This window comes from Poecilia reticulata, chromosome 21 (genome assembly GCF_904066995.2).
Source record: "Poecilia reticulata chromosome 21, P_reticulata-male-v2, whole genome shotgun sequence".
Taxonomy (NCBI): domain Eukaryota; kingdom Metazoa; phylum Chordata; class Actinopteri; order Cyprinodontiformes; family Poeciliidae; genus Poecilia; species Poecilia reticulata.
The window spans coordinates 22,860,317-22,885,254 of NC_088850.1; the positions used below are offsets into that span (position 1 = coordinate 22,860,317).

Sequence of the window (24,938 nt, forward strand, 5' to 3'; positions counted from 1 at the left end):
TTAACTCACATAGCGTAATATCAGGCTGCTGGGAATTACGTAAAGACAGCCTCTGTTCTGACCATCTGATAATCAAATCAGCGATGGCACCACTCAAGTTGAAGTTCTCCCACCTAATCTGCTCTGTTTGCTTAGTTTTTATTACAGAAAGATCACACGGGCCTTTTTTGTGAGCGGCTGCTGTAGAGGGAACTGGGATGGAAGTGTGGGAGCTGACACACAGATGGGCTGTGGGAGTCTGCAGCGCACAGTCACATGTGAGATGCAGCGAAAGCAAATTGGATCAGTCCTGTTGTTTTAATCTAATGTGACAGATCTGTTTACTAAGAAGCTGCAAGAACACCAATGTGTCTGGTTGTTGGTTCTGCTGCTTATGTAACACACTTAGATCTGTGAGCTGACTGTCAGATACAGAGCTGTTTTGATGAGGGTTACCCTTACATCTTAAGTTTGTTGTTTTAAAGACATCAGATTCATCCTAATTAGAGATATACCGATCAGGTTTTTTCCTGCCGATACAGATTCCGATCACCCATGAGGGCCGATCACCGATACGATCACATTATTATTTTTTTAATCAAAAGCACTACCGGTTTCATTATGTGGAAAAAGGAACCATGAATTCACCTTAATTTAGACAAAAATTTGTTTTTCATAACTTTTTCCAAGAAAAAAACAGGCATTGTGCAAATTGTACTGCTATCAGTAATACTATCTTTAACAGACTGAAAACATATGAAGGCTCTGAAGAGGCTAAATAATGCAAAGAGTCAAAATAAAACCTCTCGTTTTGTACATGCAACTCTTCCTATTGTAACAGTGAATATGAAGTGAAATGTTTCCCAAATATTATTGCTTCTTTCAGAATAAGAATTATTTTCTGTATTCCGGCTATAAGATGCTTGTGGATTAGTTTGTAAAACACTTTGAAGTTTTCTACAACTTCTTTAAATTTAACACTACTGTGTTGTGATACTGTTCAGGGGTATTTTTGAAGTGGATATGTTAAGTGCAATTTGAAATAAAACAGTAAAATGTGATAAAAATACATTTTTGTGTTTATTTGATTCCTATTCAAGATACTTTGATAAGAATGACTATATATGTAATATAGGTGGCTACAGAGTATCTTTGTTTCCATTTTTGTCTCTAAAAATGGAAACATTTGTTTCCAATTTTCCATTAAGTTAAGTTACTTAACTTAATGTTAAGTTAAGTAACTTAAAATGTTAAGTTACTTAACATTTTAAGTTAAGTATAAAACTTAACTTATACTTGAATAAGTATAAGTTAAAACTTAACATTCAAAGGCAAATGCAGGTTCCATTACAATAAACAATCCTGAGTTACTGAATGAAAACGTCCTGATAGCATGGCGGCTAGCTGATTACTGCTAGTTCTGATTGGCTGTTTCTGACTGAGCGGAGTAATTATGCAGAAAAGGGAGGAGGCAGAGGACATTGATTTTTTTTTTTTTTGGAGATTATCTGTCTCATGTTAGGACAGCGAAAGTTTTAATACGTATGTAAAATGTATTTTTGTAAGTTAGATGCTGCAGCTTTAAGCAGAGGTTCGGTGTGAGAGTCACTACCAGGTGGAGCAGAAGCTCCACCTGGTTCAACAGCGAGAGCAGAACCAGCGTCTTACATCGCAGCTCGAAGACTTAAATAATTTTGCGGTTTATTTTTTAGCTTTCTGATGGTCATGCTAATCCGTGTGAGTGTTTGTAGCTGTGCGCTGCTCTACCTGCTGTCTGACCCTCCATATGTCTTTTTTACTGCAGTGAGCCTCGATATAACCAAACTCCTCAAGTATGGCATTGTTTTTATGCCATATTAGATTTGTCGCGTTGATGCATTTTGACGTGCTTCAATTTTCCGCCGCAACATGCAAACTACCCCATTCACTCAGTGCGTTATAGTTCAACATCGCTTAGGATTTGTTGCTGCACGTTTGCGCAGAGTGAAGAAAAGAGGAGACCAGCTGCACAGACAGGCTGCGAAATGAGAAGCAGGTGATCGGTTTGTGTGATCGGCAACAAGAGACCGTGATCGGCCATCACCGATCATACACTTTTTCACGGAAATCGGCCGATTATGATCGATGGCCGATCGATCGGCACACCTCTAATCCTAATGTCTACAAATATTAAGAACTACACAAACATTTCATATCTGAATCTCACCAAACACTGAAACACATTCAGACAATATTTTACATCAGATCTACAATGAGAAACATTTTGAATAAGAAAATCAGGGTATGTACAGAAATTTTTTATTTAATTTAAAACCTTTCAATATATTTTGTAATACTACCACAATATTTTACAAACATGACTTCGAGCTGCAGCTTGAACTTCAGTTAGAGGTAACTAATTACAAAGTGATAGGTTGGTGTCTTTCTCTTAACTTTTGTAGTGAATCTAGTAATATTACAGTTACTAGATCTTCAAGTCTCTTGGTTTTAAAGTAGACATGAAAAATAATGTTGAACAAATAAAGACAAAATTGAAGGTGCTTAAAATCATAAAGAAGTTACTGTTATGATCTAAAAAAAATTATTTATTTGCAGTATTAAGTCTGGCCTCAACAAACTCGTGGCACATATCAACTTACCCTTTATCTGAAAAAAATGTTGAATATTAATTTCCTTTAGATTTTTTACTATAATGATCTACTGTTGTACCCGAGTTCAGGTTTTACCATATTCTGTTCAGCACTTTATTGCTTGAAAGGTCTTGCTATATAGTTTTATTCCTTTGTATTTAGTTTCTTAGTTTATCCAAAATAGAAATGTTCTTTGTGCATTTCCATTAGGTTCTTTAGATTAGTGTTAGCTAAAGAAAATCTACCAGATGAAGGTAATAATAACAGAGAGGTGCCAGTACATCTACCAGCTGATACTGGAAACATTTGCCAAGATTCTTAAACTCCTTTTATTTTATTTTATTCAAATTGTTGGTAATCAGGGTAGTTGAATCCATCACTACCACGTTTTTGTAGTTTTTTGGCCACAATATTTTTATGAGCTATACCAGAAACTTGTACACCACAGTTGGCATTATGTTTTCGACTATTTTAAGGAACACTTCATGGCTACTGTGGCCACATCAGAACACAAATCAGATGGTTTAAAACCTTCGTGCTGTGGTTAGGGCACCAAGTGTTTAAACACAGACAGCATATGAAGGATGAGTCAGATATTTACCAACTCTGATAAGGTCAACAATAACCAAAAGTTACAAAGCTATTATTGTACTAATGGAAAAAAAAAAAACCCACAACAAGCAGCTTTTATTATGAAGTGAAAAGGGGCGGAGCCAGATTGCTCTGGTTTTGTCATCATCATGCCCCTATCAGGCTGTAGTGGACTGTATATCTCTGAATGGAACGTTGAGACCAGATCAAACTAAGATAGTCTACAGGTGTTTGGAATGGTTCACATTCTTCTTAAAGTAGCAATAGGATGAAGATTTTCAGAAAACACTTGCAGGTCATGTTTTTTTCTGACACACACTTTATTTATCCTTTCCTCTCAGTTTCCTCTCAGTTGCTTCTGGCGGGGAAACCGATAGTGAGCATTAGGGTTGCACCGATTGTAGTTTTTTGGCCAATCCCCGATTACAAATTTTTAAAAAGCCTGACCTGCTGCTTTTGATTTTGGCCGATACTGATTTTTTTGTCTGAAATGTTGCTAAGTATAACAAGAACGTTGTTATACGTTGGTAACAGTGGAGTGACTATTGTTAACTGCAAACATGCAGAGATCCATCCATTCATTCATTCATCCATCCATCAGTAAAACCTCTACCACAGCAGAGCAAGACATTATTTTTAGACCTTTACTGATGTTGATAAAAAATTAGTTAAGATTTTCTTCACATGGAAGTATCGGCCGATTAACAATCTCCTAAAATTAAGGAAATCAGGGTCAATTTATTGGCTGGCCAATTTATCGGTGCAACCCTAGTCAGCATGTGTAAAGTAGTTTTCAAATGTGCCAACGGGGATCACAGAAAATGTTCTTTTCTCCAGAGGTCTTGAAGCAGACTGCCTAAAAGGGTTTCTGTTTCTCAAGAACCTGCCCACACATTCCTCCTGGTTCAAGATCTAAAGTCCTTCAACTAGTCAAACTTGAAATTTTGGAGGCACTCTTCTGAAGAAATCTATTTGTGGAATATTATTCCACAAATGTTGGGTTTATTTATTCCACAAATAAACCCAACATTTCATTTTCATTGCATTCATCTGCCAGCTGAAGCATTGGAACACTCCTGCTAACTACTCAATAACATTAACACTCATCAGACCAGGTCAACAAACCCTTATGCAACAATTCAGCTTGTGAACAAATTCATCTCAACCCACGGCTCACACACACGATACTTTCAGATTCCTCCTGAAGGATTGTTGTTGTTTCTGTCTGAGTCTCAGAGAATGTAACTTCCCATCATCAACAACAAAAGAAGTTGTGTGGGAAAAGAAAGAAGTGAAGAATCTCACAGTAACTAATGGTGTGCTGCAGTCAGATTAGATGGTTGAGTTCAGGGCGTTCTGCTCCTCACAGTCCCACTCCTTCACACTATCTCATTTATAATAATAGAACACACTGGGACATAGCAACACCTGCACAGTAGCACAAACACATCTCTGCTGACTGCACTGATTCAGCGTGACAAACTGGAGAGCCACTCAGTCCTTTAGTTTCAGCATTAATTCAGAGACAGCAGCGCTGCTTTAGGCTAATGGAGGATAACTGATGGCCATTGGAGAGTTTTCTCATGTCACACTGCTCCTCATCCAGCTCTACTGGCTCCCATCCACTCTGCAAGATCTTACTTCTTGCTTATAAGGTTTGAATGGTGCATGATTTTGTAAATTATGATAATTTAATACAAAGTTGGCATTTTTAATGGACTTTCAATGCAACTTTTAGAGCAACTTTGCATTAAAGGTGTCATTATTTTCCGAATGACGCTTCATGACAACAGTCAAACATTCATAAAGACTTCTTTATGTTTATGACAGTGTTATGTCAGTCTTATGCACACCCCTTCAAATAAAGTGTTACCGTATATACTTCCAAACTTCAAAACCTGTGTGTCCTTAGGATGTGACCAAGGTCCACTGGTTGTTCCACCTACAGCAGTAAAGTTAGCCGCTTACCAGATCCCTGTGGAGCACCCAGTTGGTGTGGAGATAATGGATCCCATCCAGGATCTGGTACAGGAGAGATTTCACCATCCCTCGGGGGAGCTGCATGGGCTTCTTGTTGGCTTTGGAGGCGCGGTGGAACTTAATGATGTGCTGCAAAGTAAACAAAGTTTGAGACGGTTTGAGTTTCTAAGGCCTCACATCCACCACTCTGTCTGTGGATGTCACTGGAGCAATTTACTGTGACAGACAAAACGCTTTATCTTTCAAACATCTAGAGATAAAACAAAATACTTTTTTAAAAAATTGTAGACAAAATTCGAATCAAATGACTGTTTCGGTACAAAGAGTGTGGATTTGACTGACATCACCACTGCTGCCAGATCCCTGTGAGACAGCGCTGCAACATGCAGAAAGACTCACCCAGAGATCATGTTCGGCATAGTCGAAAAGGAGCCACACCTTCCTGTCGCTGTGGGACAGGAACACTTTCTGAAGGGCGATAACGTTCGGGTGCTTCAGTTCTCGTAACAGCTGGAAGACACACAGAAGAAATATATGAGGAAATATGCCAGAAAATAAGTCATACCCATAAGGTGACAAAGTGTAATATTGTCGCCTTTCTAAAATAATGGCCAAAGTCATTATTTTGCCAAAAATAATTTTGGAAAAAAAGAAAAAGAAGAATCGTCACCCGTTTCTTTCCAAATGATGATTTACACACACACACACGCACACACACACACACACACACACACACACACACACACACACACACTCTCTTGGCAAAATATTTATTTATTTACTTATATTCAGTTATATTTGAATTATTTATATCACTCTTAGGTATATTTAATAAATATAAGGTTTATGGTTATATTTGTATTATCAATATTTAACACCTTGGATGGAGCAGCTTGTCAACTAATAAACAGCTTACACTTGATAATCAATAAAGTATATTCTATTCTATAAGTGATTTTACGAAGGTGACAATACGCCTTCTGATTAACTTTGTGACAATAATGTGTTCACTTAAAATCCTGCATCCTTTAATTTACTCAGTGTATATTATATAAGAAGTGTAATGTAGAAAAAAAATATAAAACCTCAATATTCTGAACTACATGCACATTACTCTGTGAAGAAGTAAACCTCTTGAACAGACCAAAACCAAAACACGGCGATGGTAGCATCATGCTGGGAGGATGCTTTTCTGCTTCGACTGCTAGAAGTTGCAAAAATAAACTGAGGTAGAGGTTTGTCTTCCAGAGTTATGGTGGAATGGTTTACATCAAATTATTTCCATGTGTCTGAACAGCCCAGTTAAACTACAAACCTAAATCCAACAAAGAATCAATGGCAAAACTCAAAAGAACTGTAGTTTACATATGTTCTCCATTCAATCTGGCGGAGCTTCAGCTCAGAACAAAGGACAGAAAGTTTCAGTTTCTAGATGTGCACAGCTGGAAGAGACACTACACTGAGATTTAGATCGACATTTGGAAATGTAATACAGCATGTGGGAATATTGCCTTATGAAGAAATGCTACAATACATTTTATATAGAAAATGTAGAATATACTTTTAAATCTTGTAATGAATGTACACCTATGCCTGCATCACAATAATACATTTCACTTGACCATAAAATGTCCCAGAAATGATTTCAATAAATGATAATATTGTTATTTTGAGACCATTTTCAAAATAATGGCATAATAATGCCAGTTCAAACTCAGAAAGTCTAATAAACGCTCATTTTGTACAGAACACTCCTCAGTGGAACTGGAAGACATTTAAAACATTAAAAAAACAACCCCCAACAAACAAAAACAAGAAAGGAAGAAATAAAAGGAAATAACAACCAAAACCATAAATAGAATGCATTATGAAGAATGGAAATATTGAGCTCAGTTATATTTATTATGCAATTACTTGCTTAATTGCTTATTGTGACAAGTTTATTGTATTTCTGAAAGTGTTACTTGAATGACAAATGCAAATCCACCGACCCAACGGCATGACAACATGACAGAGAGCTGCTGAGTGTGGAGCTGTAACAGCAGCTTATTGGACGTAAACAGTGACAGTATAGTGACAAAGCTGCATAACTGCATTCTACACTCTGTGCTGCACCTTTTGTAATGGTTCACTGATCTGAACAATTCCCACTTGCTCTGCGTCATTCTCTGACCCATAACAGTCTGTCCAGAATCAATCACTGCCTTCAGACAAGCCTCCATTACTGCGAAGCTGGCTCAGCTAAAGGAGAGCTGCAACTGAAACACTTTATAATGAATCCTGTCATGTGCATGAATTATTCAGTAGCAGAAGCTGCAAGGAGTCTAACAGTAAAACTGCTGCAAAGAATGCCAGAGAATCTACAGGTTTTCTTGCATTACATGTCTTTATATATGTAGACTTCAATATCAGAACTTATCTTTGAAATATGGTGCATTTCATTTTGATAGAAAGAAGAAGAAAATGTATCTATGAAGGACCTGGTACTATATCTATGGTGAGCTTATAAGACACTCCACATACAAAGCGTACAAAACAAAATGGCCTCATACAAATCACCAGCTCCACAGAAATAACATTACATCTTTAAACTCAACCAGGACATAGCACTCGTTGTTTTCTTTCCCAAGCTTTACAAACAAAAGCAAAAATGTCCCTAAAATATATCAAACTCAGATTTTTATCAGAGATTTTATGTATTACTTTTTAAAAATTATTTAAAATTATTATTGCCCATATAAACAACCATGGTGGTATACATTACTTTAACAGTGCATGCATTAAAAATTGTTTAGTGGTAAAATATCTGAAAATAAAACAGTAGAACAATAACACGACAGAACATGACAGTATTGTGTGAAAATTGAAGTTTATGTAAACGTAAATAATTTTCTTTGTGAAAACTGATATTTTCACATTTTTGAAACATCTTTTTTTAAGCATATTTGAACAACACCATTCTGACTCACACTTTTCACCAGTCGTTCCCCACTGTGGGAAATGTAGGAACGCTCTGCAATGAAATCTCAAGCGTCCCCTTTCAGTATGCACGGCTCTCCACAGTGCTGCTCACCGTGGCAATAATCGATTCACTGGGTTTTCACAACCAATATTTAATTGGGAAAAAAAATGTTTGTAATGCACTAATGAATAGACATTTTACTCACTCCTATTTATTCTTTTGAGTGTGTCAGCTGAATTTTGAGGGAGAGTAAAAACAGGGAATCTTGCTGTCAAACCCCCATAAAAGAGTTATTTAACTGTTTGCTCTTCACTTTATAGCCAAGTTTAAAAATAGAAGGAGTTAGGAGGGGTAAGTCCAGGAAAATAATGGTGGAATTGTACACAAGCTGTTTGATTCAGCCTCTGGCTGTGGAAGTAGGGTTAGTGTTTGATTACAGCCTTAATCCAAAGACTATAATGGAGCATTGTGGCATTGAGCCCCTGGGTTAGGGGCTGTACAGCCCCATCAGACTGCCACCACTAGTAAACCTGAGGGATACTTGCTGTATGAAAGCAGAACTGTGACTTCAGTCGCCGAAGGCACTGTCACGCACAAGACATCATCAACGGTCGGAAGTCTGTAAAGTTCATCAGGGGTAAGTAGACAGCACAATCAGCCAGTTATCAAAACAATAATTTAAGAAATGTTTGGAGTGGCTAAGCCAGTGTACCAACTTTATTAGGAAAGAGAATCAAGATTATGGTGATAGTAAGAAGACCTTTCCAACATCTTGAATGATGGTGAATCTACTGCAATCTCCCCAAAACACAGCATATGTAGACGATCCCAAGTAGGCGGGGCTTGTTGCTCCAACGCCTGAATAAGATGCCAACATCTCCTCTGATGGCTGATTACCAATCAAACAATTAATCCACAGATAGTCACAAAATCCCCAAGGAAATGTAAGTATCCAGTAGCACATAAAGACCTCAACAAAAACATAAAACATACTTCCATTCATTAATCATTTTGAGTCTACCATGCTGTACATTGTTGTCAGCAACAACAATGTACAGCAATAAAAACAGTGCTCATCAGCGGCACAATTAAAAATATAGAAGAGGAGGAAAAAAAAAAAAGATGTGGTTCATGGTTTAAACTTTAACCATCTAAACACAGTGGTGCTGGTTTGTTGTCCCATTATTACAAGTTCAATGCAGTTTCAAAAAGGTCCCGCCTCTTGGCGTAACATAACAGACAACCACAGAGAAACAGCGGCTGAGCTGATTTTCTAAAATTACCTCACATATAGAAACACTGGGATTTACATGTAGAATATTTATTGTGTGGACTCTGCTGGTGTAACATTACAGCAAACCAACACAACACCGCTGCAGGCTTTAATCATACGGCTGTAATCCAGCCTCAGCCGGAGCAAGCCGGGTGGGAAAATTTTCCATGTGCAGAAAATCTTGTGACTCGCTTTCACGCACTATTAAACAAAGACCATTTAGGCCATTTTAAATGTGGAGGGATGGAGGACACGCTGGGAACACACTGCTGGCTGCTCTGTCCAGTTTTTAGAGATACAACAACTTCAATGGGGTGGAAGACTGAACGAAGTATCAGACATGTTTATTTTGTTTAAAAAAAATACATAGAAGATGGTGGATATTTTGCCAATGTTACTTGAATAACACAATGGGATATTTATGTCTGCAAATACACATGCAGAATGTACACTGTAAAAAAAAAGTCAGTAAATTTCACGGTAAAAAATGGTAAAATACAACAGTTTCTGACCGTAAAATCCGAAACATTTTATTACCGTAGAAAATACATGGAATCACCGTCAATCAACACTGCAAAATAAGTCCGTAAATTTACGGCAAAAAATGGTAAAATAGTTGCAGTTGCTGACTTTAATATAAAAAGCAATTAATTATTGTAGAAAATACATGGAATTACAATAACTCCATAAACATATATTTCAGGTGATTTTGAAATGTAGAAAGCAGAGAAATCTATTGTAAAAATCTAAGTAATTATAAAATTCATAAAAATATATATTATAATATTGCCTGCAGTTAATAACCTTAAAATTAATGGAATAATCAGCCAAAATTCCAAATTTTGCTGATGTTTTTTTAAAGGTTCTGTTGGCTCTGGTTTAGGGTATTTTGGCAGGCAGGAGGGTAATGAGAGAGGGAGAAGACATGTGGCAAATGTCACCAGGTCGGGAATTGAACCTGTGACTACCGGCATAAAAACTAAGGCCTCAATACATGAGTTGTGTTTCACCACTGCGCCACCACAGCACCCCTTGCTAATGTTTATATCTATGATGTAAAACCATAAACCAGACTGCAAAAGTAATTTACATAGAATAGAATGCTCGTGTGATACTTTGGTTTGTTTTTTTAAAAACTAAATCCAAAATGGCTTTGATATATCAAACCGAAATCTCAAAGGAAGACCAGGTATTGAACTGGCAATCGATTGCCGGGCAAACTCCTATAGCTGACGCCACCATCTTTATGAGAGAATTTGATCAAATGATGTATTTGGGATTATTTAATTTTAGGTCGACCATAGATTTATCACATTTAGAGAACTGTATGGTAGACCCTGCTGCTTGGACGAAGGTGAAGTTGGGTAAAGGGTGATTCCACCTAATTTTTCACTACTGTCAAGCATCTTTAATTTACCAAAAGGATATGGTCAATTTTACTAAGGGAAAACCGCAGCTGCCGTTATCTTACCATATTTTAGAAAATACTGTAAAATGCTGGGAGATGTGGTCGACAGCAGTGGCGGAGCAGCGGGGAGCCGCGTATGACTTCAGGGATCCAACCCTTTATCATGACTGACGAGAACTGGAGAAGGCAAACCTACTCCTATTGAGTATGATGTATGGAGGAATATATACAATATTGCCCTAATAGATTATATAGTAGCCTGGCTCCAGTCATTGTTGACTCATGGTTGCTAAAAACTTTACAAGACCAACTGATTTTAGTGACATAGTGGGTGTCAAATATCGAATAAAATGTTGTGCTACGTGACTGGCTTCATTTTCACTTACATTTAACTTCATGACACATTAAATTACAAGTGGATCGTCTTTATTGTCTCCAAGTGCATTCTGGGTAAAGCTCGTCACCAGCCGACTAAGTTAACGTGAGTGGAGCTCCATGAAGTGGCAAAGTGAAAAGGATGGAAAAGAGACCAAAGAAAAGCCAAAGACGCATATTTTGTTCCTCGTCTTGGAGATGAACCGGACCGAATCAGCAAAGGAGCCGGACTAGTTACAGGTACACTGATTGTATCAACCGAGCCGCCTGGCTCACAACCTCTTTTCTCTCTGTCGGTGGAACAGCGGTGATGTCAGGGACTGAAGGCTGAGTTATTGTTGCGCTTTTGACAGTTCGGGTTGAGCGAGTTTTTGAGCCAAGACAGCAGTATGGCGTTTCTAGTTAAGGGTTCACATTGTAGCCGCCTGGAAGGCCATCTTCCAGATTGTCCAGTTTGTATGAACGGCGGCGCGCGCGATCTGCGCCGAGTTACAAACATCCAGAGGTGCACGAGGTGCTGCTACAGGCTGCGCATGCGGCGTGAGTTTTTACGGTGGAATTCTGGGAACCCCACAATGTAAAAAAAACTTTGATTTTAGGTAAAACACCTAAAAATTTTAGGTGCCGCGTTTCATTGGCTAATGCCCATTTTACGTCACAACGCAGCTACTACGTGCGTGACCGTCTCACAAACGCAAGCTACAGTATGCTAATGTACATTGTGGACTAGCAGACCGGCAGAAAGTTTTTGCATCAAGACTCGAAAAAGAATGGTTCTCCACTGTCAGTGGGGTATCTGCACAGGCGATGTCAGGTATCCTGATCGTGTTTGTGGAACTAAAATTTACAGATTTCCAAAATCTGAAACGGAATGGCTTGCTTGGATCAAAGCTTGTGCACAACCGCATTTGCAGCCGTCGTAGGATCAATAAAAACAAAGGAGTGTCTGCTGGTGTAAGTATTATTGCTTTGCTTTCTTTGTGTTTAGTGAATGAAAAAAAGAAAGTCAATAATAAACACATCCATTATGAAAACCTTTTAGCCAAGTACAGCATAATGGCAGTACCGATACATCTACACCTTGAAGCCTGTCTGTTACAGTCTTACGTTAGCTGAACAGATCAATATGCAATGTGTACCGTATCTGACATGCATTAAATATTTTATTTTACCTGAAAAGGCTTTTTACTAAACTGTAATTGTGTTAGCCACGCTAATCGTGTTAGCCTCCAAGTACTGTGTATCAGGCCTAGGCACATACAAACATTTGTCAACAGAAATCACCCTCAAAACCATGAATGCCCGAATTACCCAGCCTTGCAAGAACAATAGGCGTCAGTGATCTTGTCAACAGCTATATTTATGCTGAGGGTGTGAGGATCTGCTGTGTTCCTCATCGACCAGTAGCATTTAGGTGTGACGCGCACAATCTTGGAGGCATCGCGCGGCTCACAAACCTTAATGTCGTCCAAAAAAGATGACATGAACTTGTTGGTTCCCCTGTCCATTGTTGTGGCTGATATTTTTTGAAAATCCGGCAGAAATGCTACACTAATCGACTCAGAAAAACTCTGCAGTCAGTCGAAATGAAATTACACTAAGCACAGTGAGGCTTTGTTTGTGAGACATTTAGTCACGTGAGATTTTCGAGGGGCGTTTCTGGACGGAGCTTGGTAAGGTCCATTTACGGTGTTGGGAACCCGGGTTGTTGGAATGGTTCCTTTTTGCTGCCTTCCCCCTCTTTTACCACCAGAGGGTGCCAAGAGGCTGTTCCCTCCCAAGGGCGTTGCCGTTGATTCTTGCACAGTTGCAAATAATCAGACCATCTGGAGGAGTATATGAGGACGGAGCTGCCAACACTTCAGATCCAGAGTGTTAGCCAGTATTTGGTACTCCAGCCCTCCATGCTTCTCACCGTGATCTCCTGCTGTGGACTTCAAGTGATATCTCTTTGTGCTTCTTCCTCAGGTTATTCCTGGTGATGCTGTGGACCCACTGGTTGCCAGAGCTCCACTGACACCTCCTCAGTAAACCAAACCTCTTTGGATTACCCTGTTGTCAGTCTCACTTAGCGATGGGTAGATGAGGCGTCATGAAGCGTTTCGACCCATAGAAAAACTGTGTCGATTCTGTGACGATACTGTGTCACTGAATACTGACACCTGCTGGACATTAAAAATTCCTACAGGCAACGCAGTGATTTGATGACCTACTAATTTGTATGTTACTGTGTATTATGTCGTTACTGTGTATTATGTCATATCTTCAGTTAAATTTAAAATATATTTGAAATTCTTAGATACAGTCAATAAAAAATGTTAACATGTACTATAAAGTGAAAATTTAAGTGAATGTGTTTGGAAATAGGATGCTTGTGGACTGTTTTTTTCCCCACAAATTTTTTATTTAAAAAAGTAAGTTTTTACAACATTTTGAAATTTAGCCTGTTACGCTTTTTTGACAAAACTTCTGCTGTAGAAAAAAATGAAGTAAACACTACATTTACAGCGAACCAAGAATAAACCCTTGATAGGCGAAATCCATGAAGTAGGTTTTTACAATTATACAGCATAAATAAATACATTGAAACCAAATAACAAAACCTGTTTTCAGGTCAGTGGATGTGCGTGTGCATCAATTCATTAATGTGATCCGGAGTCGTGTCATTAAAGCGTCTCCTCCAAGCTGCTTTGCGAGATTCACAGCTGTATCTACGGCAGAGCGATGGATCTCGTCAAGCGAGCCTCCGGTTGAGTTTTGCGCTGATTCTGGCCAGTTTTTTCCCAGCAGGCATTCAAAATTTCAGCTTTTATCTCCTGAATGGCCAATCTGTATTAAATACCGTCATTTTATTGGCACTCAGGTAGAGAAGAAACTCCGACTGTTTTTTACCAATCATAGGGTCAATCAGGACGTAGAACATAATGCACTGAAAAAAAAAACAGCACAAAAAAAATCTGCATAGCAGCGAGACCATGAAAAGTGAACCGCGTTATAATGAGGGTTCACTGTATATGAAATAATTTATAAAATGCAACTGAGTAATTTGTAGAATGGCTGCATATCTGAGTTTATCTAGGTGTATCTGGGACTTCATTCTCATGCCTGGCCTCATAATGCCTCAGCATTGAAAAGGTGGATTTATTTAAATAAGGCAGTTTAGTTAAACATATGCGACACTTAACCTGCAGAACACAATATGAAAGTAAACTAAGAGTCAATTCCAGCTGAGTTTGGATTCAGATAGATCAAGTAGAACCCGACAAGAACCGGACGAACAACAAAATGAAAACAAATTTATCTTCCAATATGAGATCAAAATGGTCCCACACTGCGGAAACCTTTCGTTTGGGGCTGCTCCATAGTTAACGCTGTAAAAGATCAAGAATTCTTTTGGCAAATGCTTTTGACAGATTGACAGATCACTTCCTTATAAACACAGTTTGGCGCCTTGCTGTCATTTCGAAACAGTTCCTGTATCGGTCACATGACTTGCTGAAACCAATATGAGCAACGACACGGGTTTTGGTCTATGGGCTTGACACATGCGCACTGACGCATCGGTGTTGCTGGACCCATCACTAGTCTCACTCGCTCCTCGCCTTCTGTGATTCAATGCTTACCTGTCTGCCCTCCAATGCAGTCTCTTGGTCAGTCAAGCAGCAACCCTCCATCTGAACCAAACCCCGGTAACCACAGTGATTCTTACCCCCGGACAAGACCTACCTCCACCCAAGTAAGACCAGTCTGTTTATTCTGACACTGCCATTTTCAACGACCCCTGAACTCACCATCTCTCTTTTTTTACCTCCCAGTGCTCCAGTGATCCAGATTGCAGACTTTCCCCAGAACCCAATTGTTGATCATTATTTTGTGTTTACAATAAACTTATTAAACTGATTTCTGCTCTCCGCCTGGTGTTCTGCATGCGAGTTAAGAAATTAGACTCCATTATGACATACAGGTAAAATCATTTTTTTGTTTGTTTGTTTTATGGTAAAACACCAGCAGCCGTGGTTGCCAAAATAATTATGGGTAAAATCTGTTTTTATGTTTTACGGTAAAACGCCGGCAGCCAGGGTTGTCGAAATTCCACCGTAAAAAACAATTACGCGTCAAATCCTTTTTTTTATTTTATGGTGGAATTTTGGCAACCCCAGCTGCCGGAGTTTTACCGTAAAACTACCGGTATGTTTTATTTTTTACAGTGTACATAGTCAAGAAAGAGCCTGCTGTTTCTTTGTTAGTTATAAAGCTAGCAGGGTAGCAGGGACATTATTCTGTACAGCCTTCACCACCAATCAGCAGGTACAACCACTTGTTAATGTTGATTTTGAAGATGGCATTTGACAAAATGTAATGTTTAGTGCTTGTTTCATAATTGGATGCTGTACAATGTTTAAGGTATGATTTAACATGTAAAGCACTTTGTACTGCATCGTTGCTGAAATGTTTTATACAAATAAACTTGACTCTAGTTCATTTGCCTTCACTTTCTAGGAAAACAAACTAGAGTTTGAGATCAATTCAGATAATTTATTTGCTCTATTTCTTCACTTATGCTGCTGCAACATTGAACCTTTTAGCTGATATTGGACAGGAAGTCATATATTATCCATGAAGAACTTTAATGAATCACATAGCATGAGCAAAATTTCTGCAGTCGAAATGGGAAACTCAAAACAAGTAAGGCTGCAAAAACGGCAGTTTATTGCTGCAGCAAACCGGATTTGCATCACACTGACGGAGCAACTGGAGAGAAAGAAAACATGCTGTCCTGCATCAGCCAGCTGCTGTGGACTGATTAATGGCTGCTCTCATGCTGCTGGCGAGCAGCAGATCGATGAATGCTGCAGAGTGCTCTGTGCCAACCGCTGGTTACAGACAGACAGTGCAGGGAAAAGCCAGCTCTCTTCCCTGAACACAGCGGCGGCTAGTTTAGCAGCAGACATTTGGTGTTATTGCATAGAAACCGCTGACTAAACTACAGGCTGCCGCTCCAAGTATAATAGTGTGGGACTGGGCAGGAGGAATGCAGTAATGCGTATTACTGACAGATTAAACACATGAATTATTGTATTATGTTGTTTTTACTGAAGCAGTGAATTCTTTAATGGTTTACCAAGCTTGATCTTCTTATAGAAGTCTAAATCATGGGTTTTAGTAGCCATTTGCTCCATGGTAACCATCTTTTAGGGCTTTATGATCGCCGCTCTTAACATTAAACTGCGGTCCTATTTGCACAGTGATCCGTGTGCTTCTAGGAAGAATTGTCAACATAGGCCAGCACAAACACAGCTTATCAGCCTGGGGGCAGTAAAGATAAAACCTCACCATTCTGTTTCTACCACTGAGGTTAAAGGCCACCCAATGCTGCACAATTTAAAAGGAGAAGTCCTGATTGGACACATCTCCTAACCTGGAACAAGGTGAGGAAAAAACAAACCTGTCAGTCATGTGTGCCAGGCTTTGCTCCACATCTGCCACGTGCTTCTGGGGGCCCGGAGGTAAAAGATTGCATTTGTGAGGCCAGGGCTTTTCCAAACAAAAGCCATTGTGAGCAAACATGGAAATGCTTCGGGAATTACAAGATTCATGAACAATGTTTCAATTCATGAAGGTCAAACTAAGAATGCAGCAGGGTGGAGATGGAGCAGAGGGGAGAGCTGGTGACGAGACTTCAGAACAATGACTAAAAACTGAAAGGCTTTCAGCTATACAGTTCTTTAAGGAAAATTCTGATCCCCCCTAGAGAACAATGGCCACGCACACACACAGGTCACAAGTCAGTTACAGACATGCCACTTCAAGCCTGGTCAAATGATTGCAGTCAGGTAGAAATCAGTCCCTCCAGGAAGTTCATTAATTCATCATTTGGAAATTTTGCAAAGACTTGCCATTTTCATCAAACAATGCAAATTTTCCCCAAATCTGACCAATCACCTTCTCATTTTCCACTTCCTTCCTGCTGAATTTTGAACAATACTCTCGATCCCATTCTATTTTAACTTCCTATTTCACATCTCTTGAAAGTGGAACCTGCAAGACAAAAGCATGTTTTTTGGGGGTTTCTTTGCAAAAACCATTTTGAGATGTTCTTTAGGATTTGTGTAAACAGATCATGTAACTGTAATGACCAATATGGAATTCTTCTTTTGCACTTTGACAGTTCCTCAGGACAGGATTTGATTTGTATTACTTGAGTAATATTACTCAAGTAATATTACTCGAGTAATATTACTTGAGTAATATTATTTTTGCTTCGACTTTTTTTTTTGCTACGATTCATTTTGCCCCCACCAAAATAAGCCGATGCACTGAATATGGGACTGCAAACTGGTCAAACCCTTCTGGGTTAAACATGTGGATTTGCTGAGTAACTGGTTGGATATTGCGGTCCCATTGACACCTGCCCTACTATGCCTGTTAGGAGATAGAACCCAAATAACAAATAAAAATGGGTAGGACGGTAAAGTGGAGGGGCCAATGGTTCCCTGTCTTTATTCATGTTAACTGATAAACAAGCCTCCGGTCACTAGGTGGCAGCAGTGCCACCTCCGGTCACTAGGTGGCAGCAGTGCCACCTCCGGTCACTAGGTGGCAGCAGTGTTCAAACTAATCAACAGCCTGTCTGTTCAAGCCAGTAGAAGTAGCCACAGCCCTGTTGTAAGCGGAGCAGAAGAAAAGAAAAAAAAAAGAGAAAAAAAACGAAGAGAAGGATACAAGCGCGGATGTTTTGAAAAAACTTATAAGAAAACACTTATTTTCTTAGTGTTTCTCAGAAAATTATTGAGAAACACTGATCTAGAGGGACTGATAAATTATTACGTCAACTGATAAAACGTTTCCTATCAAAGGAAACTCAGTCAATTGCAATGTGTGACTGGACTTTGCTGGGTGAATGATACACAAATTTCTGCCCATACGAGTCTCTAAATACATATTTAGTGTGTTCAATCAGGTAGTTAGAATCTTGGAAGTTTGTATGCGAAATAACATTTTTTTAATTTCAAATTAATTTGCTCCAACCCCTCACCACACTTCAACCTGAACATGAAGAATACTCAAAAGCCCTCAAGGTTGTTCTCGGCAGAAAAGAACAACTAAGATTTAAAACGCCCTAATGTTCTTACTGCACAGAATTATCCTGCAATGCACAATAACTTTGTTAAGGTGAAGATGCACAAAGGAGCAGCTTCACCTTTATCCTAATGCTACCCACACCTCTTTTACCGTTCTGGAAGAAAATCCCTCTCCGCCACGGTTGGCTTCATTGCTGTCGCCATAACATCCAGAGAAAAACAGAGAAAGTACAACAATGGATGCAAGGAACACATGTAACTGCAACACAACCATCATGCTGGCAAAACAAAGCCAGGGGTCATGAGAGGAGCACAGGCGGCTGGCTTAAACACCTCACACATGATCATCTTCATATAATGTATGTCCAAGAAAATTTGTGTTCAGGACATTCAAATCTGTAATATATCATTTCATATCATTAGATAAGCAAATAATGATTGAATGTGAATTAGTCAAACTTGAACTGAATTATTTGTCCTTCAGTTACAGATTCTTTAAAACACTTTACGATTTGTAAATCTGTATGTGCAAATAAAATTAATGCTTAGCTTCTGCAAAATCTTGCAAATATCTCTTTCTTTTATGTTCTAGTGAACTTGATACCTTTGCATATTATCACACCTCTCCTTAGTTGGTGCATTATGTGTTTTAGATGCGTCCTGGTTCAAACACACCTGATTCAAAGGGTTGAATTATCTCGCCAGCCTGCTGCCACTTCCTGCAGGCAGGCATGCAAACAAATGCATCATTTGCGTCAGGAAAATATTTTAACATGCAGATTTGTGTAGGACTCATCTCCTCTGATTTAAGGTCATTTGTAACCAACTACTATTCAAGTTCTCAATCTCAGGCAAGAGGGAGTTACGGAGTCCAAATAAAACATACAGACAAGAAGGAGGTCCGTCATGTTTACCTTAATTTGACTGAACTAATCCCAAACAGATTATACAATGGAAATATGGTATAGTATAAAATATTTTTGAAAAATGTAATAAAATAATTATAGATAAACTGTAGCATTTTTAAATATATAGTTACTGATCAAATGCTAACCCTAAATGCTAACAATACCTAAAGAAAAAAGCGGGTCTGGTGGGTCAAAATAAATTCTTAACACTGTTAAATATCATTGTTTCCCGTATTTATCTTAAATTATGATGGCTAAAAGTGAACTAAATTCAGCTGTTCGTTGTTAATAGATGCATTGATTGATGCAAGAAAGGCTCTAACTACTGGGAGGATGTGCTGCAAATCACTTTACTTCAATAATCAGCTATGAAAAAAAATTTAGAATGTGCAACACCACCAAGACTCAAGTACCAAAACCAGGCAAGAAACACCATAATTCAAAAGTAAACATGCACTAACTGGGAGTGTTTTTTCTGGAACTACCGCAAAATCACCAAGTGTTTGGAGTCTTTACACCTGAGTTCCTCCACCCAGACTAAGCTCCGCCCACACTGTTAAACTTAGCTTTGACCTATCACCTCAGACAACCAGAGCATTTACGCAACTCACCCAAGCAGTAGCTAAACCCAGACTGTTTGTGTTCTAGAGCTTTACATGGTTGTGAAACTTTGCTGGGCTTAGTTAAGTAATCTCTGCCTACATTTCCTTCCATTTGTAGGTGGAAGCCCAACAGTGAAATTAAAACAATAAAATATGATATTTGATATTTTTTTGCCATCTAAACTTTTCATACATTTCATACATTTCATCATGGCCAATCATTGAACAGAAGTAGGATTTGTGAACGGTTGACATCGAGTTTTAGAATTGTAATCTGAATATGGTTGTAGTTTAGCAATGGCAGTGGAAGAAGTGAACGAAGCTGTTCAGCTCATGTTGGCCACAGTTCCAAATATTGAGCAGTTAAAGTCGGTGCAAGAGGAATGTGTAAGACATCCTATTGTTGCCAAAGATGCCATGGTTCTACTCGACTCTTCTCTCCTCGCAGTGGAGGATGGTTGTTTCCAGCTCATGCAGTTTTCTCTAAGCTTCCCAGAGCAGCTTCCTTCGTGATCGAGTTGGTGCATTACATACGTCACGGCCAAACGTTAGCATTTGGGTAAAAATCAGTTCTAGTCATTTGAAACGTCAGCACAGCTCCAGGAAGAAATTCTTTCGCAATAGGAAGGTTTCCCAACCCAGAAACAAACCTGACAATAAACATCTGCTATTATCAGTACTATATATTTTCCTGTCACCTAGTGCCGTTTTATAGCACAAACAAGTATCAATCTTACCTTCAGTTGTTACAAAAATTCTACAAACAGTACATCAAATATGACTTAAAGGAAATGCAACTTTGTGATTTAATACCTTGCAATTGGGCTTGTATCTCTTTAAAAACTCCTGCTCTTTCTGAAACGCCGCCTTCAGGAAGTAATCACAACATGGCTCCTCTATTAACTCTTTAACAAGGTTTTTAACAGCATAGTATTGAGGAGTAGTTGGTATAATGAGCTCAGCTGATGTGAAGTTCCACAGGGTGTTTGCTAATTGATGCTGGCTAGTCTGAAGGATCTGAGTGGGGGAGTCACGGGGTGGCATCCTCTGAGAGGTGGAAGCTCAGAAGCTTAGAAACTGCAGCTCTGAGAAGTAGCTCAGTAGATCCAACCAGGCCTTTTGCACAGCTGAATGGTTCCCATGGGAGATAACAGGATTTCTTAAACATGCATGAAAGAATAAAAGCAACACTCCAGGTATATTTTGGATGAGAAAATAAAACTGAGGCCCCGTTTACACGACAACGATTTCGAGGAAAAACAGAAGAGTTTTGTTGCATTTGTAGTGCGCATTTACACGAAACCACCGAATGTTTTCTCTGACAACGGCACAGATTGAAAACGGGTTCCAGAATGCGATGTTTCTGAAACGTACCGTTTTCCGTTGTCGTGTAAACAGAAAACGGATCTTTTCTTCCAGAGAATCCCCAGCTCATGCATAGTATGACGCAAAACATAGCTGCTTCCTACAATCCACAGAAGAAGAAGAAACTACTCACAATGCTGGTGTTACTGTTTCCCCATCAGATACGGTTCCCTTAGCGTCTCTTCACCGCTCCGCACCGCCCAGATGGCAAAATACACGGCTGCTTGTTCAGCGCTCTTATCTAGAGAACTACGGACCAGGACCAGCCCTGCTCCAGACAAGTTTAACAGGGGGGGAGGGGCATCGACTTATTTTGAGGGGGAAAATAAGTCTACGTAGCTGAACATAGACAACAACATCAATAGCCTCAGGTTACTTGTTAACAAGCTTAACATGCTGTATTGATATTAGCTAGTCATCTTTTAGCTATCATCACCTGCATCCAACAGCTTTACTCAACTCAGTCGGTTAGTTTGGGGGAAAAAACTGTGCAGTTATTTGCGTTTTGCTGGTTTGCTGCCATGATTCTTACACACACCCAGTGGCGGAGCTAGACTTTTAAAGTTGGGGGGGCTAAGGAAGGGCCAGGACTACGTCTGGGGGGGCAAAATTTTAAATGTGTGTATATATATATAATTTTAAAAAATAACCAAACTGAATAGTTGGTTATTTTTTAAGCCCCTCTGTCATTTGACATGTTATAATTAACACCTTTGACTGGCGCACATGGAGACATGATAGACTTTACAAAGAGTTCATCGCAGAGGAAACTAAAATCAATCAAATAAAAGATCCTTTCTGAATATCATCTCATGGACACTGAACTAAATGTGTCTTTCTGACCAGGAGCTGACAGCGTGTTGAAGAGTTATGGACACCTTGGTTAGGAAGCTCTGTTTTGACAGGTAATTTGACAGGTAAAAAAAGTTCGGGTCGGACCAGAATTATTTGCCTGATGGTGGTTCGGGCTTCTAATGAGTTTACATGTAATGAGTTTGGAGCACACAGAGAAAACCTAAAGAGAATGTTATGATCTACTTATTGTAGTTTAAGTAGAGGAATAGCAGCTGACTGTTGAGAGAGGAAAGAAATTAAAGTGCAGATCCGTTAGAAACAAGCGCAGTGCGCTGGGCAATAAATGTGCATAAATGCTCCACCGTTACGCTCCAATTAATCACACATGAGATGACAAACGCCAAATATACAAAATATAGTTACACTGCTTAAGTTAATGGTGTTTTAAAAACAAAACCAGTAAAAACTTAACTGAGTTAATATGTCAAATTCCCTCCTCAGCCTCGTCTTGATAAGAACAGAGAGCAGTTCACTGGTTTCTGTCCAGAATGTGACCAAGCGCAGCTGACCACTTGGTGCTCAGACAGTTTCAACTTTACGCACAGAGAACATCGTGGAGCTCATTATTAATCATACTAAGAACAATTTCTGGCAGAGAATCACCTCTGATCCGGAATTGTTACCTGATTTCAAAAACGTTCTCGCAGAGAAATAATAAATGTTTCGTTTGATGACTACAAATGGGAAATAAAATGATTTTTTTCTTTGACGGGCAACGAAAAAAACTCTAGCGCAACCTCTGCTCCAAACTACCAACATTGTCGGCCCCTCTTCGGTTTTTTCTCTTTTTTGCGGAGGATCAATAAATAACTTATTGGTGTTTTACCATCACCACCAGGTATGAAGTGCTTTAGCCTTTGATTTGCACCACAGTGCAGCAACTGAAACACCCAGGAGAAAAATATCAGCTTGTTTTTATGAGTATAAAGGAGGCTGGTATCGCGCCTGAAAAAAATCTATTTATTTATGTCATCACATGGACTTATATAAAGTTTTATACATTTTCTTTTCATATATTTATTATTGTTTTTCTTCTTTAGATATTAGGTTGACTTAGAATGATTCCAAATAATGTACAGGAATAACCTGGTGCTGTTACATGTCAATCATCAAGGGCGACCACTGGGGGGGCCAATCAGATGACGGGGGGGCACTGGACCCCCTGGCCCCCCTCTGGCTCCGCCACTGCACACACCTGCGCAGCAGCAGCAGCAGCAGCAGGTCTCCTTCGCTGCCTCACAGGTGTAAACCCAGCGCAAGCGTCTCAGCTTTCATGTTGCGTCTGAAGGCGGCTCGGAAAAACAGGTTACGACTTGTTAGCGACGGATAAAACTTTTAACTGCTGAAAAAGGTAACAGAGGACACGGATATGGGAAGTGCGGGAACTCCTATTTTATCAAATTGATATAAGAATAACAGACTGTTGGCCATTCCAGATGTCCCCCCTTTAGGGGACATCCCCCTCAATAGACGTATGTTAGTTATGCACCCTCAATAAAGATCCACTTACGTGTCTCTGAATTCAAGGTCTGTCTATATACAAACTTCAGATAAAAACCATATATGATACAATGAATCGTTATATCATGCCTACTTAAACCAGCCTAAAGACATTTTGTCTGCTGCTCAACTTTCATATCTTTAGGAAGAACATTACTATGGAAAAAAATTACCAGCCATTCTGCAAAGCCAAAAACCTAGAGCAGCCAAACCAAACTCTTTCCACCCTTCCCAACGTAACTCTACCACATGTGGCTTGCCAGTTGCTGAACCCGACTGTTTGCTAAACGAAGCGTGGAGGCGGTCTGGGAGCCACAAAGACTCTTTTGTTCAGCTGGGAGAGTCTCAGAGATGTTTTTGAGGAAGACCAAATTCTGGTGGCCATGAAATTTGAGAAATAAATGAGTTTAAGCCTAATCTGCTGAGAAAAAAGAGGAAATACTCTACATGAACATTTTAAACCTCACATTTTAACTAACATCCAGGTGTAGATTATTTTTCTGTGTTGAATTCTATCTACAGGATGATGTGCATGCAACAGTTTACAGGTTTACAAAAAATAAACCCGAACAATAAGGGAAACTCTGAATTTTTCGATTTCAAGCTCTATAGAAAAGGTATGCAGCATGTAGACTCAGTACCAGTTCCAAAAGCAGAACTTGGATCTGAGCTAACAAGCTAACAAGTTAAGTGATGTTTCAAATAGTTTAAAGGGATCCACGATTAGTCGAACATGCCTAAATATGTTGTAATTTTCCTTTTAACTAAAAAATAGCTGTTTATGATACACCAAAACTCGTGATTTCTTCCAAAAATGCATCTTTTGTTATAATTTTCACCCATGGAGTTTGCCATTTTTTCACCTGCTGGTTTGGGTCCGTTCTGTGCTGGAATCTACAGAGTGAACACAGAAAGGCTAACTTCACCTGAGTAGTTGTTTATCTTATTGCATTTAGATAATGCCACACTTGTGTCACTATTGGCTGTAATAAAAAAAAACAAAAACAAAAAAAAACAGCGGGGTGAGTCTGGATCGCTTCCCACATGAAAAAATAAAAATAAAAAGAAGAGCGCAGTGGGAGAGAGCCAAACACAAATTCTGAAGGACCTATTTATGCATTTCTTTCAAGAAGACTGAGTTATTTGTATGAGCAAAATTGGCAAAGGCTCTAACAGATGGCCATTACCTTTGCAAGCTAAAAACAAATACAGTGCTCACCTTTGTTTTTCACAAAGTGCTTTAACCCCGCTGCTGCTGGCTAGTGAGTGAAAAATGCTAAGAGAAACATCAGACATGCAGGGCTGGACATTCTTTTAAATGCTACTGGAGATATCACTACTGCTGCCAGTACTGAATGTGAAACCACGGACCCAACATAGTATGTATGATACAATATTGACCTGATATTGTATCGGCTTAATATTGGT

At 39.2% G+C, this 24,938-nt stretch overlaps 1 protein-coding gene across 1 annotated transcript in view; it reads right to left on the reverse strand.

The window, feature by feature from the left end:
• Positions 1–24,938, reverse strand: part of cdk19 (cyclin dependent kinase 19) — a 77,565-nt gene that overhangs the window by 36,039 nt on the left and 16,588 nt on the right. The window contains exons 3-4 of the mRNA XM_081602851.1: positions 5,580–5,690; positions 5,169–5,309 (exon numbers count right to left, since the gene is read on the reverse strand). Of these exons, the coding sequence (XP_081458977.1) occupies positions 5,169–5,309; positions 5,580–5,690 (252 nt within the window). The remainder of the gene's footprint in view (positions 1–5,168; positions 5,310–5,579; positions 5,691–24,938) is intronic.